General features: G+C 35.5%; 1 protein-coding gene across 1 annotated transcript in view; it reads right to left on the bottom strand.

Moving 5' to 3' along the window:
- The window catches only part of Robo1 (roundabout guidance receptor 1), a 1,050,317-nt gene that overhangs the window by 17,350 nt on the left and 1,010,531 nt on the right, over window positions 1-22,436 (bottom strand). Inside the window, exons 22-27 of the mRNA XM_048803857.1 lie at window positions 21,405-21,740; window positions 19,454-19,561; window positions 16,661-16,805; window positions 12,786-13,034; window positions 4,306-4,712; window positions 1,316-1,468 (exon numbers count right to left, since the gene is read on the bottom strand). Coding sequence (XP_048659814.1) covers window positions 1,316-1,468; window positions 4,306-4,712; window positions 12,786-13,034; window positions 16,661-16,805; window positions 19,454-19,561; window positions 21,405-21,740 — 1,398 coding nt within the window. The remainder of the gene's footprint in view (window positions 1-1,315; window positions 1,469-4,305; window positions 4,713-12,785; window positions 13,035-16,660; window positions 16,806-19,453; window positions 19,562-21,404; window positions 21,741-22,436) is intronic.

The following is a 22,436-nucleotide window of genomic DNA, read 5'->3' as shown; positions in this document are numbered from 1 at the left end:
ACTCTCTTCTAGATAATAAAAATTGATAAAACAGCCATAAAACTTGTAAAATGGCATTACAGGGATCCCATAAATGTAAAATGGCTGGTAGAGTTTGGGAATTTACACCTAGTGTTTGTCCCCTCACAGAGACAAATACGCACAAAGCCACTGTAATAACCCTTCGAAATCAGATAATATTCTGACAGCTCAGTTTCACTGACAAAAGAGTCCTGGGCAGAAGCCAGGAGGCCCAGGTGCGCTGTGTCACGCCAGTATTTAATGTAGTCTAATATCAGATAGATGCTAGTGAGAGAAAGTACTCAGAATAAAGTACAGATAATAGCCCGGACAGCCACTCATTGCAAAATTACTTGTGCTCATCGTGCTGTGAGCTTTGTATTAAATTTTTCTGTCAAGTGGCAGGAATCACAGGGAGAAGTACCTCAGAAAACCCTCCTCGTAACCTTGGATAAGGATCTATAATATTAGGTTTTCATATGATAATGGCAAATGATGCCCTTTTTGAAAAATTGCTGACTTGTAATGAAAGTCCTAATCAGATTGTGGTTGCAGAGGACCAGGAGGTGGGGAAACTGTGCCTGTGACACCCTTTGTCCCCCACCCCTTTAGCAAATTTAGAAAACTTGACAAGGTGGGTGAGTCGGAGAGAATTTATCTTACATGCATTTCCAACGAAGCCCGTGGCGTTGTGTTATAAAATGAGAAGGTGGCAGTTTAATAAATGCTGGGCCACCTGAGGCACTTTCATTAAAGTCTTTCTCTAGACAACATCACAGTGTTTGCATTCTCCTCCCATGCTCCCTTGAGAATACAAGCAGCCCCTCTTCAGTAAGAGTCGATATCGTATGTGAAGGCATGAAGAAGATGATTTGATTTGCCTTTTGGTGCACAAAATAACTGGGTGTGATACCACTGTGGGTAGAATTAATATTCACACAAATGTATTGTCTTCTGTTTGAATGTTATGTTTTAAAAAAAGTAAAATGAAAAAAAAAATAGAGATACTTTGGAGGAATCTGACAAAAGTCAATCCTCTGCCATTATTTCAACTATAGTCACATCCAGTTGTTTGAAAAATGAAAACTTCAAAATATTAAAGGTATACACTTCTTCTTAAATAATCAACTTATTAGAAAACAATAAGGGCTAGAGGTACTTGACAAGCTATGGAAGTAGATCACTCCTGTACATAATGTGACACTTACTATCAATGAATTTTTAATGTAATTTCTAATGTTAGTGAACCCATTCACTGATCCCAGAGAGGCAGGGTAAACAGGCGGGATTCATAGGTGCTTTTCAGTGGACTTACCATCTGTGTAGGCTTCTCTGCGCAGATGTCCTGGCTGGTGTTTTTGTTTCTTGGCTGGTCTGGCTTTCTGCATGACCGCAGCACTCATGTTGCTGTCTGTAGACACAGGACTTGTGGGCCTCGGGCACTGAGATGCATGAAAATGTCGGCGACCTGGGAAAGAAACAACAGAGCCAGACTCATCAGTGAATATTAATTATCAACAGGAACAACAACAGCAAAACACTGAAGCTAGGAACAGTCCTAATTTTAAAAATCACTTGAATAAAATCTAACAAATAGTAGGCTGATGATACTTATTTGGTAAAGAAAAACATTCCTTTTTTTTTTTTTTTTTTGTGGTGCTGGCTATTGAACCTAGGGCCTTGTGTATGTGAAGCAAGTACTCTACCAACTAAGCTATATCCCTAGCCCCACATTCCCATATTTTTGCAACTAGTGTTAGTAATATGTTCTTGGACAAAAATATTAATTAAAATTTTGCATAATATATTCAATGTTTGTTGTTTTCTCCAAAGAGTCAGAGTCCTTAAAAAATTCATGTTCTAAGAATGAACTGTTCTAATCACATCCTTATTTTAGCTAAATATGTATTTTTGACATTCTATGATGGCAGAATCCAATGTATTTCTTTTGAGGTGATCTAAAATTATCTATCTCACATATTTAGATGAAACAAAAATGACTTATATCCCTTTTCTGTCTCAAGATATTTGCTGATTCTAGATAATGTGACTCTTCTAAACACTGTGTTTTGGTGGAGGTAGAGGTAGTTTTGGTTATTTATTTTTGGAGAAACACTACTCCCAGATACCAATGGGAACTGAATTTACCAATCAGACATGGTGCATTTCAGTGCTATCAAATTCTCTGGCTCTCCTACGTAGATGATCTATTACAACAGGTACAACATACTTAACCCAGAAGGGCAATGAAGAGCCACTGGCCTTCTGGTGACCTTCCCTATTTTGGTTTCTACAAAATCCAGTCACAAACCCAGAACTCCTTAGTACCATAAGAAATTTCAAACAGACCCGACAACATATATATTGACTATAAACAAAAGAAGCCACATATATAGAAATGAACACATTTAAAAATGCTAACCCAAGCATATTAAATAATAGACATTAATGCAGCCAAGTGAAAAGCAAGGTGATTGGATTATTCATTTATATTAACTTCAAGTCACATGGTGAGCATCACCATTTCCTGAAAAGAACACTGCAATAGGCTGACATGTATTTAGTTCATTATAATCATGAGCCAAGAGAAAACCAGAAATGCTACTCAATTACAATATAATAAAATATTAAACCAAAACCTCTCCTTAGCTGTGATAGAGACTATTACAATTAAAGTTACATATCCATGAAAACAGAGAATTAGGGCTGAGAGGAAGCCCATCACTCATTTTATTGTGTAAGGCCATCCACGGCTCATAGACCCTGAGGCATAAAGTCCTTTACAGATGAATTTTCAACATCATTTCTATGTTTTCCTGATTTAATGAACTGAAAAACACCCTTAACGCAATCGGAAAGTAGTGGTCTGAGATGCTTAATTTCCTGTATTTTTTTTTTTAACAGAGAATTAAAGAGGAAAGGGAAACAAAAGCTATATATAAGGTTATTTATTCATTAAGAGAATTAGGTTTGCATATTTTACTGAATTCAGCAGCTACTGGAAGAAAAGATATTAGTCCAAATTTCGTAAAATATAGACCTGACTAAAATACATATATGTATATATTCCATAGTAATAGGATGAAGAAAATTAGAAATCTTTTTTTCTGCAACATATTCAGGATAAAAAATTTATAGAGATGACTTAACGATGCAAGTTAAATTTTCTCTGAAAATATTCTATACTGATAAAAAATAATGACAAATGAAGTATCTAGAAAACAGAAAATTACCAATGTGGTAGTTGTTAATAAAACAACTAAGTTTAACAAGTATCAATTGTTGTGATAGTCTTTTCTTTTCCCTAAATATTATCTCTTTTTTTGATGACCACATTCTTTTATTCTACTACTTGCATTTTTACAGCTCCAGAAATACAGATGCATGCGTGTGCACACACACACAGACGCACACGCACCACACAATAATATGAATGTATGTCTTCATGTAAACATATATTCATCCTACACAAATTAAATCATAAAAATATGTTTTATATTCAAATTATTTTCTTTATCATACTTGGGAGGAGAAGGCAATAAGCAAAAATGGGTTAAAACATAAGAAGAGATACATTCTCATTAAAAATAGGTTACTGGCAATGAGAAAGGGAAATAGAAAATTTATAATGTGCATCTGGATTAAAACCTGCTCTCTCTCAATTATTAGATCAAAGAGGGAAAATATTTATGCTTGAAAATGTATGTGTATTATCCAAATCTTTAATTTTTCCCAATTAAATTAATATTCTAGTTTGAAAAGACACGAGGAAATGAGTTTCAAAAAGAAATAGCCTATTTTCCAATGGCTGACTGTCCCACCTGGATATGTAAATATTTCTTTGACAGAACATCTGATTAAATGAAATAAAAGAATTATCACAATAAATTTTATCTGGGTTACTTTATACATACTATGCATTGAGCAACACAAAGCTCATTTAACTGAGTAAATACATACCTTAAAGAAACTAGACCAATCAGTGTGAAACAGACACACAGATATACAGTCATATATATTTTTACAATTATACTTAAAATGAGGACATTTGAATTAGCTTCTTTTTACTCTCATTTATATAGCGTTTATTAAATAAATGCAGAATTTAGAAGTTTGACGAAAAAAAAGGAAGGAAAGAAAGAAAATAATACAAATAAATCATATTCTTGGACTTTGATTTCCTTACTCAATTAAAAAAGAAAAGAAAAAGTGGTTATAAATTAGACACCAAACCATAGGTGCTAATCAGCACTAATGCACACACATTGAGCTTTCTTTGTGGCTTGGGGAAAGTGCCCGACTTACCACCAGCATCCTGCATCTGCCTTCGCGCCACTTTCAGACCAGCATACTCTGCGGCCGCTGCCACTGCCTGGGCAAAATCAGCATCAGTGAAAAAGGAGCCATCGGAAGAACTAACACTGGAACGCCCACTGGAGATGTTGTCCTCCTCTGAGGCTGAACCCCAGCCGTTGATCATGGACCCAGTGACAGAGCTCTCCAGGTCCCCAACACTTGAGGCAGGGGTCTGCTCAAGCCCACGTAATAAAAGCCTTCTAGTTTGCATTTTGGCAACTTCCATGTCGGCTTCATCTTCTTCCTCTTCTGGCGCATCCGTATCCATATCTGAGACCAGGGGTCCTGAAATGTAGCCATAGGTGTGCGGGGGAGAAATCGGACGCGGAGGCGGAGGAGGACTCGCTGGCTGCCTTCTGCATGAACAGGAATAAAGAGCAACAGCTCAGCTCATTATCTAAGTCAGGACACAAGGAAGCAACCAGAAATTCACAAGGAAACTGATTTGATCTTTACTTCTGTTGAGCTGATTTGCACAGAGGAAGTAAAAAAAAATGCTATAAATCTTTTATATCCGAGTTTGATTTTACTTTGGGTTGTATCTCACTTAGGGGCTTCCCTGCAGTACATTTTATTCAAGTTTTATAGAAATATACTCAGCTAAGTCTCATGTTTATCGTTTGAATTGAAAAGTTTATAAAAGTTAAAATAGGAAGTGATACATATTTTAATGTTTTTATTAGTGCATTATAATTATACACAATAGTGTGGTTCATTGTGAAATATTCATGTATGCACCTATAACATAAGTTTGTTCCACTTCATTGATTATTACTCTTTTGGGGAGCATCTACCTTTGTATTTGTCCTACAGACTTTCCAAATTATCTATAGCTTATTATTGCCAAAGACAACATTCATTCATCCCCAATTCACTCCAAAAACATTCATTTCTTTCCCTTTCCTTTATTGCCACTCTACTATTCCAAGTGAACGAAGTCAATTCAACTAGACTATAAACAGTAAAATTTCATAGAATTAACAAAAACATATTCAGCACATAACACAATTCCTTTCATATTTTAATATGTATGTAACATATATGTATTAAATAATACTATATATTCATTTTAAAAGCTATAGGACCCAAGAGCGATTTTTCTCTAATTTACTCATTTATGAGTTTAAATGAAGGTGATTGGCTGTTTTAAACTTCCTTGGTTTTCCTGTTATTCTATCTATCTCTTTAATAACATGCTTAAAGGTATTTTTTCTAATGACCTGAAATTAGTTAAGGATCAAAACGGAGGGTAAAATTAAGTAGTATCCCACAGTCTTAGTTCACAGATTAACTGATGTTTCAGCCACCTCTCCACAGGCTTGAAGAACATCAGTTAAAAGTAGTCTTTCTGCCAATACTACCCAATCTACTCCAGTGAATATAAGATGACTGAGAAGATAGAGAGCATTTGGACTTAAGTGAAAGAAAAGTCATGGAAAGGTGTTATTCCCAAGGGAGAAAAATACCAAGAGAGTAGCACCTAATTAAGAGCATGCTTGCGAAAAAGGGAAACACAGACACACAGTGATGCTCAGAAGGTGCAAGGTCAAAGATGGGACACAATGGGGGACTATCATGCAGAAGGTTCATGACAGCACCTCATCAGATCCTGCACTCCTGATTTCATAGAATTAAAAAACACAGATTCAGCACATGACAGTTAAAATAAATGATAATTATTTTAAACAAAACAAGTAACTCACTGAGCACATATTTTGTATCTAAGCATATCTTACAATGTTATCTCAATTCTCGAAGCAATTTTCTGAGTTACTTTTTAAATTATCATTTTATATATGAGGATATTGAAATTCAGAGGAATTAAGGATTTTCTCAAAGTTCTTAAAGTAGGGTGTCTAAAATGCAGAATTTAAACTCAAATTTTGCTTCCAAGATCATGACCTTCCTTCCTTCTAGGAATGGTATTAACACACACACACACACACACGCACACAATGTATGCCAATAGAGGTGTGTGTGTGTGTGTGTGCATGTGCGCGCACGCCAGGAGAGGTATGTTTCAGTTATAGTTGAATTAAAAACATAAGAAACAAAAATAACATGTTTTAGTAAAGGACTATGTGTATATAAGTGTACATTATTACACATTTTTTATATGTTCACACATGTAGGGTTCTTTAATATAATTCATCATTTTTCATTTCTGGGTGGTTTGTAATGTGTCTGTGTGTGGCACTAGAAGAAATATGAAAAATGTGCCAAAGCTGGAGTTATTTAAGAGATTAAAATGGATAATTGTTTCAATGTGGATTCTGTCATACACATAGGAGGAAAACCTTTGTTTAATTTGGAATGCAATAAAATAGCATACTTAAAAGTTAATTTGCAGCCTTTGTAAGCATGCACATCCAAAATACCACAAGAAACTTCTTTTTTTTTTTTTTTACAGTCTTGTAAGAGTTTTTAGTACAAAGGGGACTGTTTTGACCATCAATAAAGGGATGTAGAATGGCCAGCTTCCCTGTGAAAGGATGCCAGCATTGCTGTTTGGATAATTCACATTCTGTAGAGCAAAAATGTTAAACAAGAGCTGTCTTTTAACTCCTACCAACACGTGCAAATTCTGAGGAAAGACAGGAAAAAAAAATGTATTCAAACCATCTGTAAATAAGGCCATCCCGGGGAATGTGTGATAAACATGTACAGTTTGAAATATGTAATATATTCTACTTGAAAACAAAAAGCTATTTCGAGATGCTGCATTCAAGTGGGGCTTGTTGCAAACGAACCTCAACCTTTTAGATTCCTCCCCCTGAGGGGTTCCAGCATCTTCTGAAATAATGTACAAGTATATGACTGTGACTCACAACACTCTAGGCTCCTGCGAAAATGATGCCTTCATAAATATGTTCAAGAAAGAAAGGGGTGATTCCATTAATTTATGAAAGCAGGTGTCTCTACAGTTCACCATATAGCATGTACCAGGCAAAAGACAAAAGGGGAAAAAACCCCCATACCTTTCAAATCCTTTTTTCTAACACTAGTGTAGTTTCAATTTTTTTGTATAATCAACTATTACCCAGTTTGTAAAAAGACAAGATATTTAATTTTCCTTTACCTTATTTCTTTCTTTTCCTTCTAACAATATCATATTCAACTTGTCTGTATGAAAAAACATCAGACAATTTTCTACTTCATACATGAAAACTATTTTTGCTGTTCAAGGTATTTTTATTATTAACTGCAGTGAATGCAATAGTGTAATTTTTTTGAAACAATATATATCAGTTTAATTATATTATTTTCATTGTTCTTATATGAGAAAAAGAGAAGGGTTGCCACTATGTTAGTCATTTAGTTTATCTAATTTTAGACAATATGGAATATCCTAGAAGCTCATAAGAAGAAAATTGCAATATTAATAATAGTGCAAGCCTTTAAGGCTTATAAAATTAATATTGTGGTATTATAATACTTTTTTCATTAACTTTTTGTTATGTATATTGTAATATTTACATATTCCCCTAATCAACAAGCATAAAATAATGTATTTATTTGTTTTTTTAAATTTTTTAGTTACACATGGACACAATATCTTTGTTTACTTTTATGTGGTACTGAGGATCAAACCCAGTGCTGCACATGTGCGAGGTAAGCACTCTGCCACTGAGCCACAACCCCAGCCCCAATGTATTTATTCTTTAAACATCTATTGTGCCTCTATTATTGTGTGGTCCCTACTAGATTTTGAGACTAAGGATTATAAAGATTCAATTTTAAGGCATACATACTGAATACAAACTAACTATACATATCTGGGCCAGAGATGACCTCATTTTTCAGAATACCCATAATAATATCTGTAAATTCAAATGACCTTCTGAAACGAGAGAGGGAATTTGGTTCTACGTTGTTACATCAGGATGAACTTTGTGACTACTTTGACCAATAGGCTACAGAAGGAGTAAGATTATGCCCCTATCCCGAATATAGTACTAAACTGATCTGAAAACTCCCTCTTTCTGCCTTCTTTGAAACCAGCTGACATGTTAAAAGTGTCTCTATCCTGAAACCTTATATTATGAGAAGCCCAGGCTATGTGATGACACTTTGGAGATGGAGGCTGAGGAATATTGGGACATCAGATATGAGGGATAAAACTAACTTGGCAGGAGATCTTACCCCCACAACCAAGTGAAAGTCACGTAGATTAGAGATGAATTGTCCAACTGTTTTTTTTCAGAATCCCAAATTCATGGGATTGTGAATAAAATAAAATGGTTGTTATAGGTCACCAAGTTTTAGAGTAGTTTGTTAGACAGCAATAGAGATAGGAATTCAGACACTATGTTAGAAATTCAGCTGAATAAAATATACTTCTTATTTGAACTTGTAGTCCAGTGGAAGAGATCAACAATTCATTATGTGTGCAATCATAATACATTAAGTCAGCACCCTGATGGGGGCTATATACGGTGTTGTGGGAATACATATAACAGGCTCCCATCCCTTCATTGTGGTATTAGGGAAGGAGAATCTGCCACTTAATTTTGAGTTTAAAGAATACATAGGTGTTAGCTCTGAAAAAGGAGCAGATAATAGTGTTCCAGGAAGTTGGGCAGAATGTGCAGAGACCTTGAAGTGAACAAGAACTGTTCTTTTTCCAGGAACTAGAAGAAACTTAAGAGTAAAACAATACAGACATTGATGGGGGTGTGGCAGTGGGCAAGGATGAAGCCACAGAGGGGTCAGATCACAAAGGGTCTTGATTGCTACATTAAGGAATCTTGTCTTTATTTTAAGGGGAATGGGAAACCATTGTGAGATTTCAAGCACTGATGAAACTTGATCAGCATTGCATTTCAGGAAAATGTGTCTGTACACCCTGCAGCAGGGGCACAGTTTGAAGAAGGGGCAGGGTCAAAGGCACTGAGACCACTTAGCAGAACATTACTGTAATGCAGGCATGAGAAAATGGCTGCTGGAACAAGAAAAGTGCATTTATGCCTGAATATATGTGCTTCTCTCAGAGTGATATTTAGGCAGTAAAAATCTGCAGGAATAAGTAGTGGGATATATGGGTCTGAAGCTCTAGAATGAGACCTGTAGAGAAACAGCTATCTATCTCTAATGATTGTATCATTAGAGAAGTGGCAGGATGATAAGAAACAGAAGTCATTGACTGATGGGACTGATGTTTGAATAGGTAAAAGGATTGAGAAGAGGCTTCACTCAAGGACTTAACTACAGATGAGAGTCCAACACTCTATCTAGTCTCAACAGGGTAGGTACAATTTAAATGCCAACATTAGGGAATGAGCTACATAAATTACAGTATCTATTTAACCCAAGTGTCTACACTGAAAGTTACCAACAGAGAAAAATACACTGTTCAGCGAAAAGAGTAACTTGCAAAATAATACTGGCAAGCTACAAATTCAACACAATGTGAAAACAGGTAGAGATGAAAGATTGAAAGGATTTTTACTGAGCTCTGAACAGTGTCTGCTTCTGACTATATAGATCATTGGTACTTTATATTTTCATTTTGCTTATCTGTATTTTTAAAATGTCATACAGAGTCTATAGTCACCATTTCAAAAGCACTAACAGGATTTTCTTTTTTTAATGGGCTCACACCACCTTTTTATTAGTGTCCAGTGTTATTTCCAGCAATGATCCTGGAAATAAAATTCATAATTTCTTTATAGACTGAAAATAAAAAAACTTAAAAGCTAAAACTAGTTAAATTCACTATAAGTGCTGCAGGTACTTGGTGTCTTTCTCAATCACATCTGTATACTTCAAGATCATACATGTATTTGTCACCCTATAACAGTAGAAAGTAGGTCATTTTCAGTATCAGATTCCAGCCATCATATACTGGGGTGGGGGAGTGGGAAAATCTGTGAACGCAAAGACATGAGTAAGACATGAATTCTGACATCAGAGAGCTTTGAATTTAAATACAGCATCAGATAAACAAATAGGAAATACTAAAGCAACAAGAAAACTGATTAACTGAGATGGGAATAGAGCCTTATGATGATGAAAAAGAAGACTGGTGGATTTCTGCCAGTCCATCAGAGGAAAGCTCCACGGAGTGTTTCTGAGCAGGACTTGGAAAGATGAAGAATGCTTGCCAAGCAACCAAAAAACAGCACGTCCTAGACCAGGATGTTGGGTGAGTTTAAGATAAACTTAGAGAATTTCAAACAGACTAATTAGAAATATTGTGGGAAGGAAAAGAGAGGACGGTCAGGAGCTTTGAGTGCGGGGCTTCATAGGAGGACTGGAAATGGGGGAAACAGATCCAGACTTCCATGCAATGAAAGAACATTTGAAGGTAAAGAGAAAAAGGAAAGAAAAATGGATATCATTTCAAGAGTATGGGAAAATTCCAAGGGATAGGGATTGGGGCCCTGGTCCAGTAGCAACAGAAATGGAAACAAAGGAACACAATCGTGGGCTATTTTGGAATTAGCATTAAAGGGAAACGGTAAATATTTTAATTCATAGATGGTATGAAGACAAAAGATGAGGCAGAAGGATAATTCAGCTTATTTCCAAATGACAAAGGTATTTTTTATGCTTTTGCCTATCCCCTTGGTATATAAATAAGTAGCCATTAAAGTAGGACAAGGAGCAAAGATGATCAATTTGGGTTTAGACATGTGGAGATGTCCAAGTGAAAATATCATTGTGACACACAGGGAAAAGGTCTGGGCTGGCTAAATAAATTTGACAGCCATCAGAATATAATTGTCAAATCAAGTGATGGGGTGATACACAAGGAGGAGGACAAAAGGGAACTATTATTTGCTGAAAACTTACCCCTCTGCAGGTACTTAACATACATTATCTCATTCAATTCTCATAACAATTTATAAAACTGCCATCATTGCAGAGAGCTCAAGAATAATAAGGACAAAGAAGTCTTTAGATTTTAGCATTAGGAAGTTACTTTCAGCAGACAGATGGAAACAAAAAGTGTAGAAGCTAGGACACAGTGGGCAGAATTGTAGCCAGGAACTGGGAAGGTGGAGGTGGCTGAACCACAGTCAGCAGTAGGCGAGTCTGTAACTGGGAGAGAAGGCTAAGGAAAGTTTACAAGCCACATAGTTAATAGAGAAAGAAGGGAGGATTGAAAGGAGAGCCTATGGCTGTAATGTCCAGACAGATGACAGGAAACTCATATTTGTTTTTTGTTTACAGGAAGGTAAAAAGGATTACAAAAGGAATAATTAAAAAAAAAAAAAAAAGGTTAGTCAGGAGGAAGATCTGGAGTCCCAGAGGCCACACAGAGGAGAGTGGAAGGAAATAGGTTACTTGAGAGAACCAAAGAAGCTTAATGGTCTCTGTTCGTCTCTCATTTGCTTCTAATAAGAGTAGCTGAGATGGCTTGTGATGCTAATAGGAAAGAAAGACAACTTATTTGCTCTCAATCTTCATGAAGTTCAAAGGTTAATACTATTTAAATATATGGCAATCCAAGTTTCCCCTTTGTCACACAGGGAAAGGTTTAACTACTTCCTTCTGTTTAAGAAGTATAGGATTTGAATTTGGTAATAACTTCTTAATGACAGAATTGTTAGCAAACACTGCAAATTCTATCTTAATCTGCAGAATAAAATTCAAACAGCACAAACCAGGATTTGTTATTCATTCAAGAATATTGAGGGAAAATCTTCTGAGGCAAATGATATACTCGATTTCAAATGATATTAGGAATATGGAAAGCAATAGACACATATTATAATGTGTCAAGGGCAATAAAATAGTACAAACAATATCATCAACAATGAAAGATGAGCTAACATGATACAGTCATAGCTTTTATGTGGTAGAAATGACAACTGAAGTCACAGATAACAAAAATATGTATTGGATGATGATGTTCACTAGGGTAAAAAGTCTAAACACACACACCCACACCCACACCCACTCACACATTTTGTGTAGTAACCTGGATAAAATAATCCCAACCTATATCAAAGTAAAGGTATCTGAGGTCAACATAAAATGAACACACCAAACTCATTCATTCTACTATGACATTACAGCTATGAAAGAACAAATCATTATGTGGAACTCAATTTTAGAAGATAAGAGAAAAATTTGTTTTTCTAAAGAAAGAAGTGGTTTGCTCATGCACAAGGAAAGTTAAAGTACAAAAAACACCCACCAGCAATAACATGTCATGAGACTATCAGGCCACATGTACATGAATGTAATTATCATAAGTGGGTGAGTACCAATGCCCATTATTTTATGGTTGCAAGTGCCCTGGGATCTATTAATCTAATGTCATGGTCAACAGTATTACTGATATGTCCTTTATCAGGCTTTACTGTGGGAAAATACTCCAAGAAAATGCTCATGTGATTTGAAAACTACTTCATGGGACAGCACTCAGTAAGTAGTGGAAATGATCTGATTCTGCTAAAATTTATTTCTAAACCACATACCGCCTGTCAGGTGGGTGCTGCATATGGCCAATCTCCTCTGGGCAATCCTGCAACATGGGCTGGAGTTCTTCCTGTGGGGACGGGGTCAGAGTGGCAGTTGACTGATGGCTATAGGACACGGCAGCTGGAGAAGAAGCTGCTCCCCGCACAGGAGGTGTGGGACCTCTTTCATCTTCCTCCTCTTCTAATTCATCCTGCTGCAAATACATCCGTGCTGGTGGTACAGGACATGGCATTTCTTGATCATAGCTGAAACAACATGTTATGTGTTACTATGAGAACATGCTGACTTACTTCAGTTTCTCCCAATAAACTATTGCTATAGTAAGTGGAATGTCAGCTTTGACTTGTTTTCAAATATGAAGAGAGAAATGAATTGTGGAAGAGCTTAATGAAGAAGAGGAAAAGGAAAAATTTTGTACAAGACTTCTAGTTTGGATGAATGAGCAAACTGCTAGGCTACTTGATCACAAAGAAAACAGAGGAAAAGAGTTACACAGAGTGAGACAGTGGGATTAGGAAAGCAAAAGAAGATACAAAGCAACCACACGATTTGAACATCAGCTTTCCCGAGCTAATGTAATCAATTTAGGTGGTAGAGAATAAACAAGAGAGATGTAATGAAATTACAACTTATATAATGCAATACGTCACTGCCCTGCTAATTCTTCTAAATCATAGTAAGGATTCATTGTTTTAAAAAGTCTGCTATCATAAAGGTTTTTGAAGTATTAGCATATACTATTTTTCTCTGCAAGATTGTAACTTATTATCAGCATATTATTCAGGCTGAGAAATCATAAAGAAACAATAAAGAAATCCACTTAACATAGTTTAACTTAGTATATATCAAATGTACTTAGTATGTTCTATTCCTCCAGTGCAACATATGCTCAAGAAGATTCAAAGATGGCATTGCAGATAGTGTGAAGTTCTAGACCCTCAGCAAAGGACTTTCTAAATGTTTTCAAAGGGAGAGATACTGGAAACAACTTACATAGTTCAATAGGACTCTCTTTTGAAAATGTAAATAGATCATTATTTCTTCAGTTGGGCACAAAATGAACTGGTTGGTTTGCATTTAGGATGGTAAGTGAAAAATACAACACCCCTAAATAATTAAATGCTCTTCTGCTCCTGGGCTAGATCTGGGTAGGAGACAAGATAAATCTGGAGAGTACTTACACTTTTCTATTTTATCTTATCCCAGGAATATGTTTAATGATTAGAATGACAAAGATGTACTGCATTATATAAACTGTTTGATTACTGCTCTCTCTTATTCGTTCTCTACCACCCCACCTTGTTTACTTTACCTTAGGAAAACTGATGCTTAAATAATGTGGTTGCTTTTTATCGTTTTTTTTTTTTTACTTCCCTAATCCTCCTACCTCAATTTTTGTAACTCCTTCTTATGTTTCCTTTGTTATCAAGTAGCCAAGCAATTTGCTCACCCATCCAAATTAGTAATCTTGAAGAGAATTATTCCTTTCTCCTCTTCATTAACCTGTCCCACAATTCATCTCTGTTCTACCTATAAGGACTCTCCTACAATCTGTTCCCTTGTTTTCATCTGTTGCATGTCCTACTGCAATAATCTTTTAATTGATCTCTTTGCCGCCAGTCACTCCTTGCTTCACCATGGTCACATTGTTCGAAAATTGCTTTACTATAATACAAGTCACTGTCAGGTCATTCATTTGCTCCAAGTAATAAATGGCTCTCTAATTGCTTAGAGAATAAAATAAAAATGCTGCAGCAAGGCATTTGAGTATCGGCATAATCTGGCTTACGTTTGCCTTCCCAGTTTTCCCACACCCTGCCATGTTAGTTCTGCAAAAGTCCATATCTCTGCATGGTCCCAGGATCCATAAAAATCCCTGCTCTTAATTGATTTATCATTTTCAAGGTGAAAAACACCTATCAGCAGATTAGATTCATTCTTCGCAGGTAAAACAAATCTTTCTCTTTGGGGAGTAGTTGTATATCCTGTAGTGTTTTTTTTTTTTTTAAAATATACAATAGCATATTTTATTTTAACCCTTTTTAGTCAACTAAAATAGAAGAAAATATTCTATTAAAATAGCCCGGAAAACAAACTATTATGACCAAACTTATCTTCACTATTTGCAGATTCTATATTCGCAAATTCACCGATTCAGGGAATTTGAAACCCCCATATCAATACTAGTGATGTTTTTGTGGTCATCTTCACACATACAAAAAGACGCCAAAAATTTGAACCACCTGACATGCATGTCCCCAGCAGAAGCAAAACAAGACAACAAATACTTTCTTTTGTCAGCTCTCACATCCTTTGAACAGTTGATTTAGGGCCACATTGCTTGAAATTTTCTTGCTTAATATCAGTGATTTCCCTGTTAAAAATGGCACCCAGAGGAAATGTTAACATGCAGCTTGGCACTCCTAACTTAAGAGGGTTGTGATGTGCCTAACAGAGAAAATGCATCTGTAACAGATGCGTTTTCTCAGAAATGACACTATATTAATGAAAAATATATATTAAATAAAGGTGCTTTAAACAAAACACACATTAAAAAAAGGCCTCAGATCAACAAAAATGTTGTGACCTGAGGCTCAAAGAATCTAACCCTGTATTTCCCCTAGGGACAAATGGTTCCATATTCACTAATTCAGTGTTCACAGTAACTTTATAAAACATAACTACTATGGATAATGGGAATCGCCTGTTAACATTTTTGTAAAAAAATTTTACTTAAAAATATATGTTATTTAAAAATGATTAAAAAAGAGAAGCACAGAAGTTTTGTTTTCTGCACACAGCTGGGACTGCAAAACACTTTTTTATAAGAATTAAAAAACAAAGCCTTTATTTCTATAAAGTCATTGAAAAGACTATTTCCAAGTAGATTTCATTTTTTTTTTGTAGTTAATTCTCTAAGTCAAGAGAATTCTCTGCTTTTAATCTCACTACTAAAGCAGCTGTTTTGTTTTGTTTGAGCTATCATATCCAATTATAAAGATTCTGGAATGAGAGGAAGCATTCTAACTTTTCATTTTTTCATGTGGACTATTTGTTCTTGTTAAATCCTTCTGAGAAATAATTCAGGGAAGTTTAAACCTCTACAAGTAATTTTCAGCATAATGTGATAATAGCTAAGAAAAAAGTAGTCTCCAGAAATTGTGGTATGTAAATCCACATAATTATTTTATGAAAACTTAACAATGTGTCAAAGAAATTCCAACACAGTCATGTATCACTTAACTACAGGAACACGTTCTAGGAAACACCTTGTTTGGGGATTTCATGACTGTCTGAACTTCAGAGTAGATTTAGACAAACTTCCATGGCATTGAACACAAACCGGGCTAAATAATATAGCCTATTGCTCCTAGGCTCTGAACCAGTATATCATCATACTTAATACTGAAGGCATCTGTAACACCAGGGGAAGTAGTCATCTAGGCACATCTAAGTATGGAAAAGATACAGTAAAAATAAAAGACAATGGGAATTTTTCAGCTCCATTTTAATATCATGGGAAGAGCATCATATATGTGGTCTGACATTGACTGAATTGACCTTATGCAGTGCATGACTATTTTGAAAATCACAAAATCATACGTGAAATTCTATACATACAATCTCAAGATTTCCTGTGTGTGTGTGTGTGTGTGTGTAATTCCCAGTTCCTAAAGAAGTTTCTAGAGCACTAATTCTTTTATGGGCATCCCTGAGGAGGGTTTTAAAGTGCTACTGATCAGCATTGTGTTATTTAGAGATAACACTGTGAACTTCAGGAGTCAGTCTCCTCTTGGCAGTATAGTGTAACAACTACTTGGGTGGGTATAAGCAAATGTATCATACCATTCACAGGTGATGTTCCACCTACCTTTCATCTACAGAAATACTGTACTCTTCACTGTTGCCATGGGGAGGAGGATGTGCCGGGGGAGGAGGAAGCAGGTCTGCCCAGTTCATGCCACCCTGTTTGGGAACCTTGGGTGTCCGTGCCCCTTTCTTGTGCCCTTGACTTCCTAGAGAAGAAATGAAGTACAAGTCTTTTATTCCTGGCCTTTAATTTTTTTTCCTATTATCCATGATTAATTATTTTCTGTGAATATGATCTTATAATTTATTCAGGTATATAGAGATAAACACACTTTTCTTCATTAATTTTAAACAGAATTTTATAGAAGAGAAGAAGCAAAGAATTCCCAAGTTTAACTGTAGAACACATAGCAAAAAAGCAATAAAACCATAAATGAATTTTACAAGTCATATCATTAATAGTGATCTTCCTACAGTAATTAATTGCATTATGGATTATCATCTAAAACAAATGAGCTGTAGACATATTTTCTGGAGTGTCTTTCTATTATTTAATTGCTGAAACCTAAAATACAATATGATACAGATACGATCTATTAGAGTTCCACTGTTGCATTAAATCACTGAATATATATAATTTGTACTTGTCCATTGAAATGTTTTGGGCACAATGAAATTATTAGTTTTCTTCAGAAAGGCAGATACAGATGAGAATAAATGCTGGAAGAACTAATATAACTAATGACAAAAGAAGCCAAAAAATGCTCTTAGAAAGGGACAGACATCTTCTCAGCTGCTGTTTCTATAAAATTGTGGCTTATAGTAAAATAATGTTGCTGAATGTTCTTAATAGTTTGAAATAACCCAATTCTTCAAGAGCTACAGTTTTCCAATTTTAGATTTGGTGTATTCTTTGCACACCATAGATGCATATGTTCCCTTTTTAAAACCTCAGGTCAAAAGGTATCTGGGGATAAAGTTCTCCCCCTGAATATATTTTAGAATCATATTTATATTATAGACAATAATTGTTAATTACAATTGAATTATAATTGATTTTTCTCATGTTATCCTTTAATATCAGTGAATTATCTTGATCTTTTTTTTTTTTTTTAATCCTAACTTAAACAGCTACATGTCACCCTGCAAATGACATAGGTCATAGCTTACTCAGTGGCAGTGGGACTTTTTTTTTTTTAAGTCACTTGGGAATTTTCTAACGGCAGTGTTTGTTATGCCAGATGCTCTTGTCTTGATATGTTACAACACCAAGTGTGGGCTGAGGAACAGGCTGTTACTAATAAACTGTGACTCCAGCCCTGAGCCTGGGTGTCTCTGTTCTCTGTCTGTCACTCGGTTGTTATGTACTGGGGTGACTGTGCATGCGTGACAGAGTTGACATAGGCCAGTGTCTTCCTCTGGATTTCCTGAGACACATGCATGGTAGCAGCTCCACCTGACCGAGTGGCTTGACCCACACAGACCTTTCCTGCACTTCATGTACTTCCTTTGCTTGCTCCCTGCCTTCACCAGACCTCACTCCTTTATAATCGTTTTACCAAATATCCACAGAATAACAGGTGATGAATAGCAGCATGGCCTCATGGTCTCAGTGTCTAAGCTAAGAGATGGAGAAGGTCAATCGAAAATTAATAACCTAGAATCATGGGGGTTTTCCCCTATTAAAATATGATTTTCTCTATAAGTAAAAATATAAAGATGAAATGACATCAACAATCTAATATTTAAATATTTTATGTTTTTCCCAAAAGTAGATCTTTGACATTTTTAAGTCAGTTTACTTAATTAAAAAAAGAAAAAAAATTAATAATATTTTCACTGTTAATACAAATTAATGGACAGTAGAATCTGAGAAAATCTACAAAGAAAAAGGGCCATTTCTAAGCTCCTTTTAATAGGAAAAATTTCAACACAGGTTAGAAAATGTTAAACCAGCATACTTTAGCTAAAAGAAGACAGCAAACTGTGAATGTGATGTTTTTTTACAGAAGGAGGTAGAGACACTTGGCTAAAAGAACCTAGCAATGACTTTGATCCAGTTGCTGGGAGGTGCCATTTCTACCCTCTCCTGCAGATACATGCTCCATTCAAGACCAATTAGTTTGTTCTCATTGTGGTGTGACTTGCCACATGTTAGTTCTAATAATGAACCACCTTTAATTAGAAAAACAGGACTTAAGTACCATCAAGCTCCCATCTGCAACCCCTATCAGGAAAACAGCTGGCAAACAGCTGCCCCAGCATGAAGACCACAGGGAGGAGTCTCTGTGGTTTTTGAGGCATGGACAAATTGAGGCTGGGAGGTTGCTTTATGAGGCTCCTGAACAAGAACTGAGGGATCACAGAGAAAGTATAAACTGAGACCGTAGCTGGATCTCAGGTTATTGTCTCTCAGGTTTTTATAGTGCTGAAGTGTACTTAAATGTTACTTGCTTTAATAGCATTGTTTCAAATGGTAACAGATTTATCTGATTACAGATATGTACAACATTTCTTACGTTATATTTTGGAAAAGGGAGAAAAAAGTTTCAGCTGCCTTTAAAGTTTAGTGGTAGCTGCCTTTAAATTTTAGTTCATATTTTTGATTTACTGATAAAGGAAGAAAACAGGGAGCTTAGTATTTGATACCTAATGGAAAATAAAATGGTTTACTGAGAATACAGTCCCTTAAACTGAAAAAATAAGACCCATGTCTGATATAAAAAACAAAAACCCAAGCCTGATACAAAGAAAGATTAGATTCAAATGATATAAAGTGATTTAATACTTCAGTCCATCTGGGGCTGTACCATCTTTTAAACAGAGAGGTTGATGTTTCCTGGGATCCCCTTACCAGATGTACTACTGCCCCGATCCGAACTGTTGTAGGATCCTCCCGTATTCTGGTCATATGATTGATTGTATGGAATCGTTGGAGGAACTGTGTCATTTGCTCGATAATCTAGATATTTCAGATAGAAAAAAAATGTACATTTATGTTTTCTTTGTGAGTTATTTCACATCTCTTTATTTTGTATATATTTCTGAATACATTAAGAAACCAATTGTCTGTTTTTCTCATTTATTTTTAGATTCAAATTGTCAGGCTATAAAAAGACTTATACTCAAAATGGATGTCTATTTTAAAATATAGGAATAGAAACTGGGGGTATAGCTAAGTGGTAAAGCACATACTTAGTATGTATGAGACCCAGTGCCCTCAGTCAATAGTACCCTCCCCCTCAAAATATGTACATACATGTATATATAGTAACAAAATAATTCTAACAAGAATAAATCATAAAATGCCACGTCTGCAACTCATAAAACATAAATTGCAATAAAATAAAAATAAAACGGAAACTTGTCAGCTAGATGATATCTCATAAAAATGTATCCCTGATAAGAAAATAAAATATCTAATCTGCCCCAGAAATGCTTCTCCTTATTTAGGCAAAGGTGAAAATCCAGATGATAAGCTTGCTACTGGAATGTAGTCAGTAATAATCTGTCAGCCTAGCTGCATTCCGGGGTCTTTATTACACTCTGACATACCAAATCTGCTTACAAGCAGTACAAACAATAAATCAGAGTTCTGAAATGTTTGTACAGAGGACTGTCAGAGCTTTCTGAGGTCCAGAGTAAAACCACACACTATGGAAAAATAATGTAATGGTTTGAATCCCCACAGTAACTCCATAGCTGCAGAATCTGCTCTCAATTTTGTCAGTCTTTGTCATCAATGTACACAGGAATCTTAATAAATATTTATTAAATTGGATTATTATACCAGTTAAGTACCTTCTCAAACTTGGGAAAAAGCTAGATGACTTTATTATCAAATTAAAACATGACATGAACTTAATGAAATGTTTAAATTATCTTGTTATACTCTCCAGCTTCACAAAGTTTTATTTTTGAAGAAAATGCTCTCAACTCAAGCCTAAGAAAATAAATCCATACCTCTAATTATGTACCATAAAATGCATTCTTGACCAGGATACTTGCACAACATTGCCCCATCTATTCAAATTAGAGCAATCTAGTTATAGCTAGAGGTATATAACTTTGCAAATCATGTTATTAAAGCAGTAGCCTGATGAACTACAAAGAAATCAAACACCTATCTCTTTCAACCCACATGCATTACAACATTACAATACACAAATATTCCCCTCAGGCCATAAAATACTATTCTGCAGCTTCAAGTTAATACTAAACTCCATTTATTTTGGTTCTATACTGGCAGACTTCAATCAGGTCAACCCAAGAAATTGAGGTTCTAAAATTATATACATCGTAGCAATCTCAGGAACCACACAAGGTCTGAGAAATACAACAAATTGAACCAATTCTCCAGTTCAAGTTTAATTTAATTATTTTTCTTCAGTTTGATATAAAAAGGCCCTTCGTTCATAGGACCATGTAGAAGCAATTATCTTCCATCCTCAAGTGGAAAGAGTGGAATAGTCTATTTATTGAAAATGCGAGGTATTGTGACAGTTGTACATCTGCCTTATGAATAAAAGATTGTATGTCCTCAGCAATCCCTCACCTACTATTAAATTTAAATTAATCTCAAAACCATTTGAAAATACTTATATATTATTATAAAATCAATTTTCCAAGCTTATTGTGGTGCTAATTAACTCTTTGACACTGGAAATTCTGAAACCAAAGAAAGAAGAAAATCACAATAACCAAAGGAAAGAGGTGACTTGCGAGTCACAGTTGTTGACATCTAGTGCCGAGGGGCTAAGAGTGTCAATATGGGAAAGAGAAGGAATAAGGGCAGAGCTGTTCACCTTTGTTCAGTTTGTTTTGCTCCATGATGTTATACTGAATTGGTGCCACTTCTTGTTTCTGCTGACCGGGTGGTTTCCAGTGCTTCTCGCTGGAGTCCCCGCTGCCATTGTTCATGTTATTGGTGAGGTTGGACTGGATGAGCTGGGTGGTGGCATAAGGAGTGGGCTGCCCTGATGGATTGACAAAACGCCCGTCCTTCAGATTTGGGCTATTGAAGGTTTTCATCTCATTGATTTTGTTACTAAGATCCACATCACCATAAACAGTTGACTCAGGGAGCATCAGATTTGTTTGTTTGTTATCCAGTTGGTTGTTATAATTTGCTATACAATCAGCTATGTGCAATGGAGAGGAAAAGGAAAAAGTCATTCTGCATGGTTATTCGTTTTCAATTTCTTTCTAAGAAGCTTTGTGAGTCACAGTAAAATTGGGATGTAAAGTACCAATGGGCTTAAATTAGATCAATAGAAAGGGCCCCATACTCATATGGACTTTCTAAAGGAAACCAAACTTGAGGGAATAAGAGCATCCAGAGAATTCGTGTAGAGAGGACATAATTGTGAACTTATGCCAGTGCTGTATGCAAAATAATTCATCTACTTTAAAATAGGAATTTCCTTTAACAACCCTTTCAACAGGAATTCCACTAAAATAATACATACGTGAATCTTTAAGTGTCAACTTTAAATTTTCTAGTCTTGGGCTAATGAACTATTTGAAGCTACAGAACAAAGCACATAAGAATCCAAAGAGGAAAATGTATCCACGGTCAAAGCACTTGAGATTCTAATATTTTTATCCTCAAAAGATAAGAAGAGCAGGGATAAGGTGATAGTCAATAGTGCTAAGGAGAATTTTATTAGTTCCTATCTTGGTCATATAGGGTAATCATTATTGAAGAGAGATGCTACATAATCATTTTTTCATGGTTTCGTAATGACATCCCAAGTATAAAATGACAATAATGATGACAAAATGAACCACACTAACCAGGTCACTTAATCAAATAATGCCTGAAATAATATCTAGTA

The sequence above is a fragment of the Marmota marmota genome, unplaced genomic scaffold (genome assembly GCF_001458135.2).
Source record: "Marmota marmota marmota unplaced genomic scaffold, marMar, whole genome shotgun sequence".
Classification (NCBI taxonomy): Eukaryota; Metazoa; Chordata; class Mammalia; order Rodentia; family Sciuridae; genus Marmota; species Marmota marmota.
This window is presented reverse-complemented; position numbering and strand designations above follow the sequence as displayed.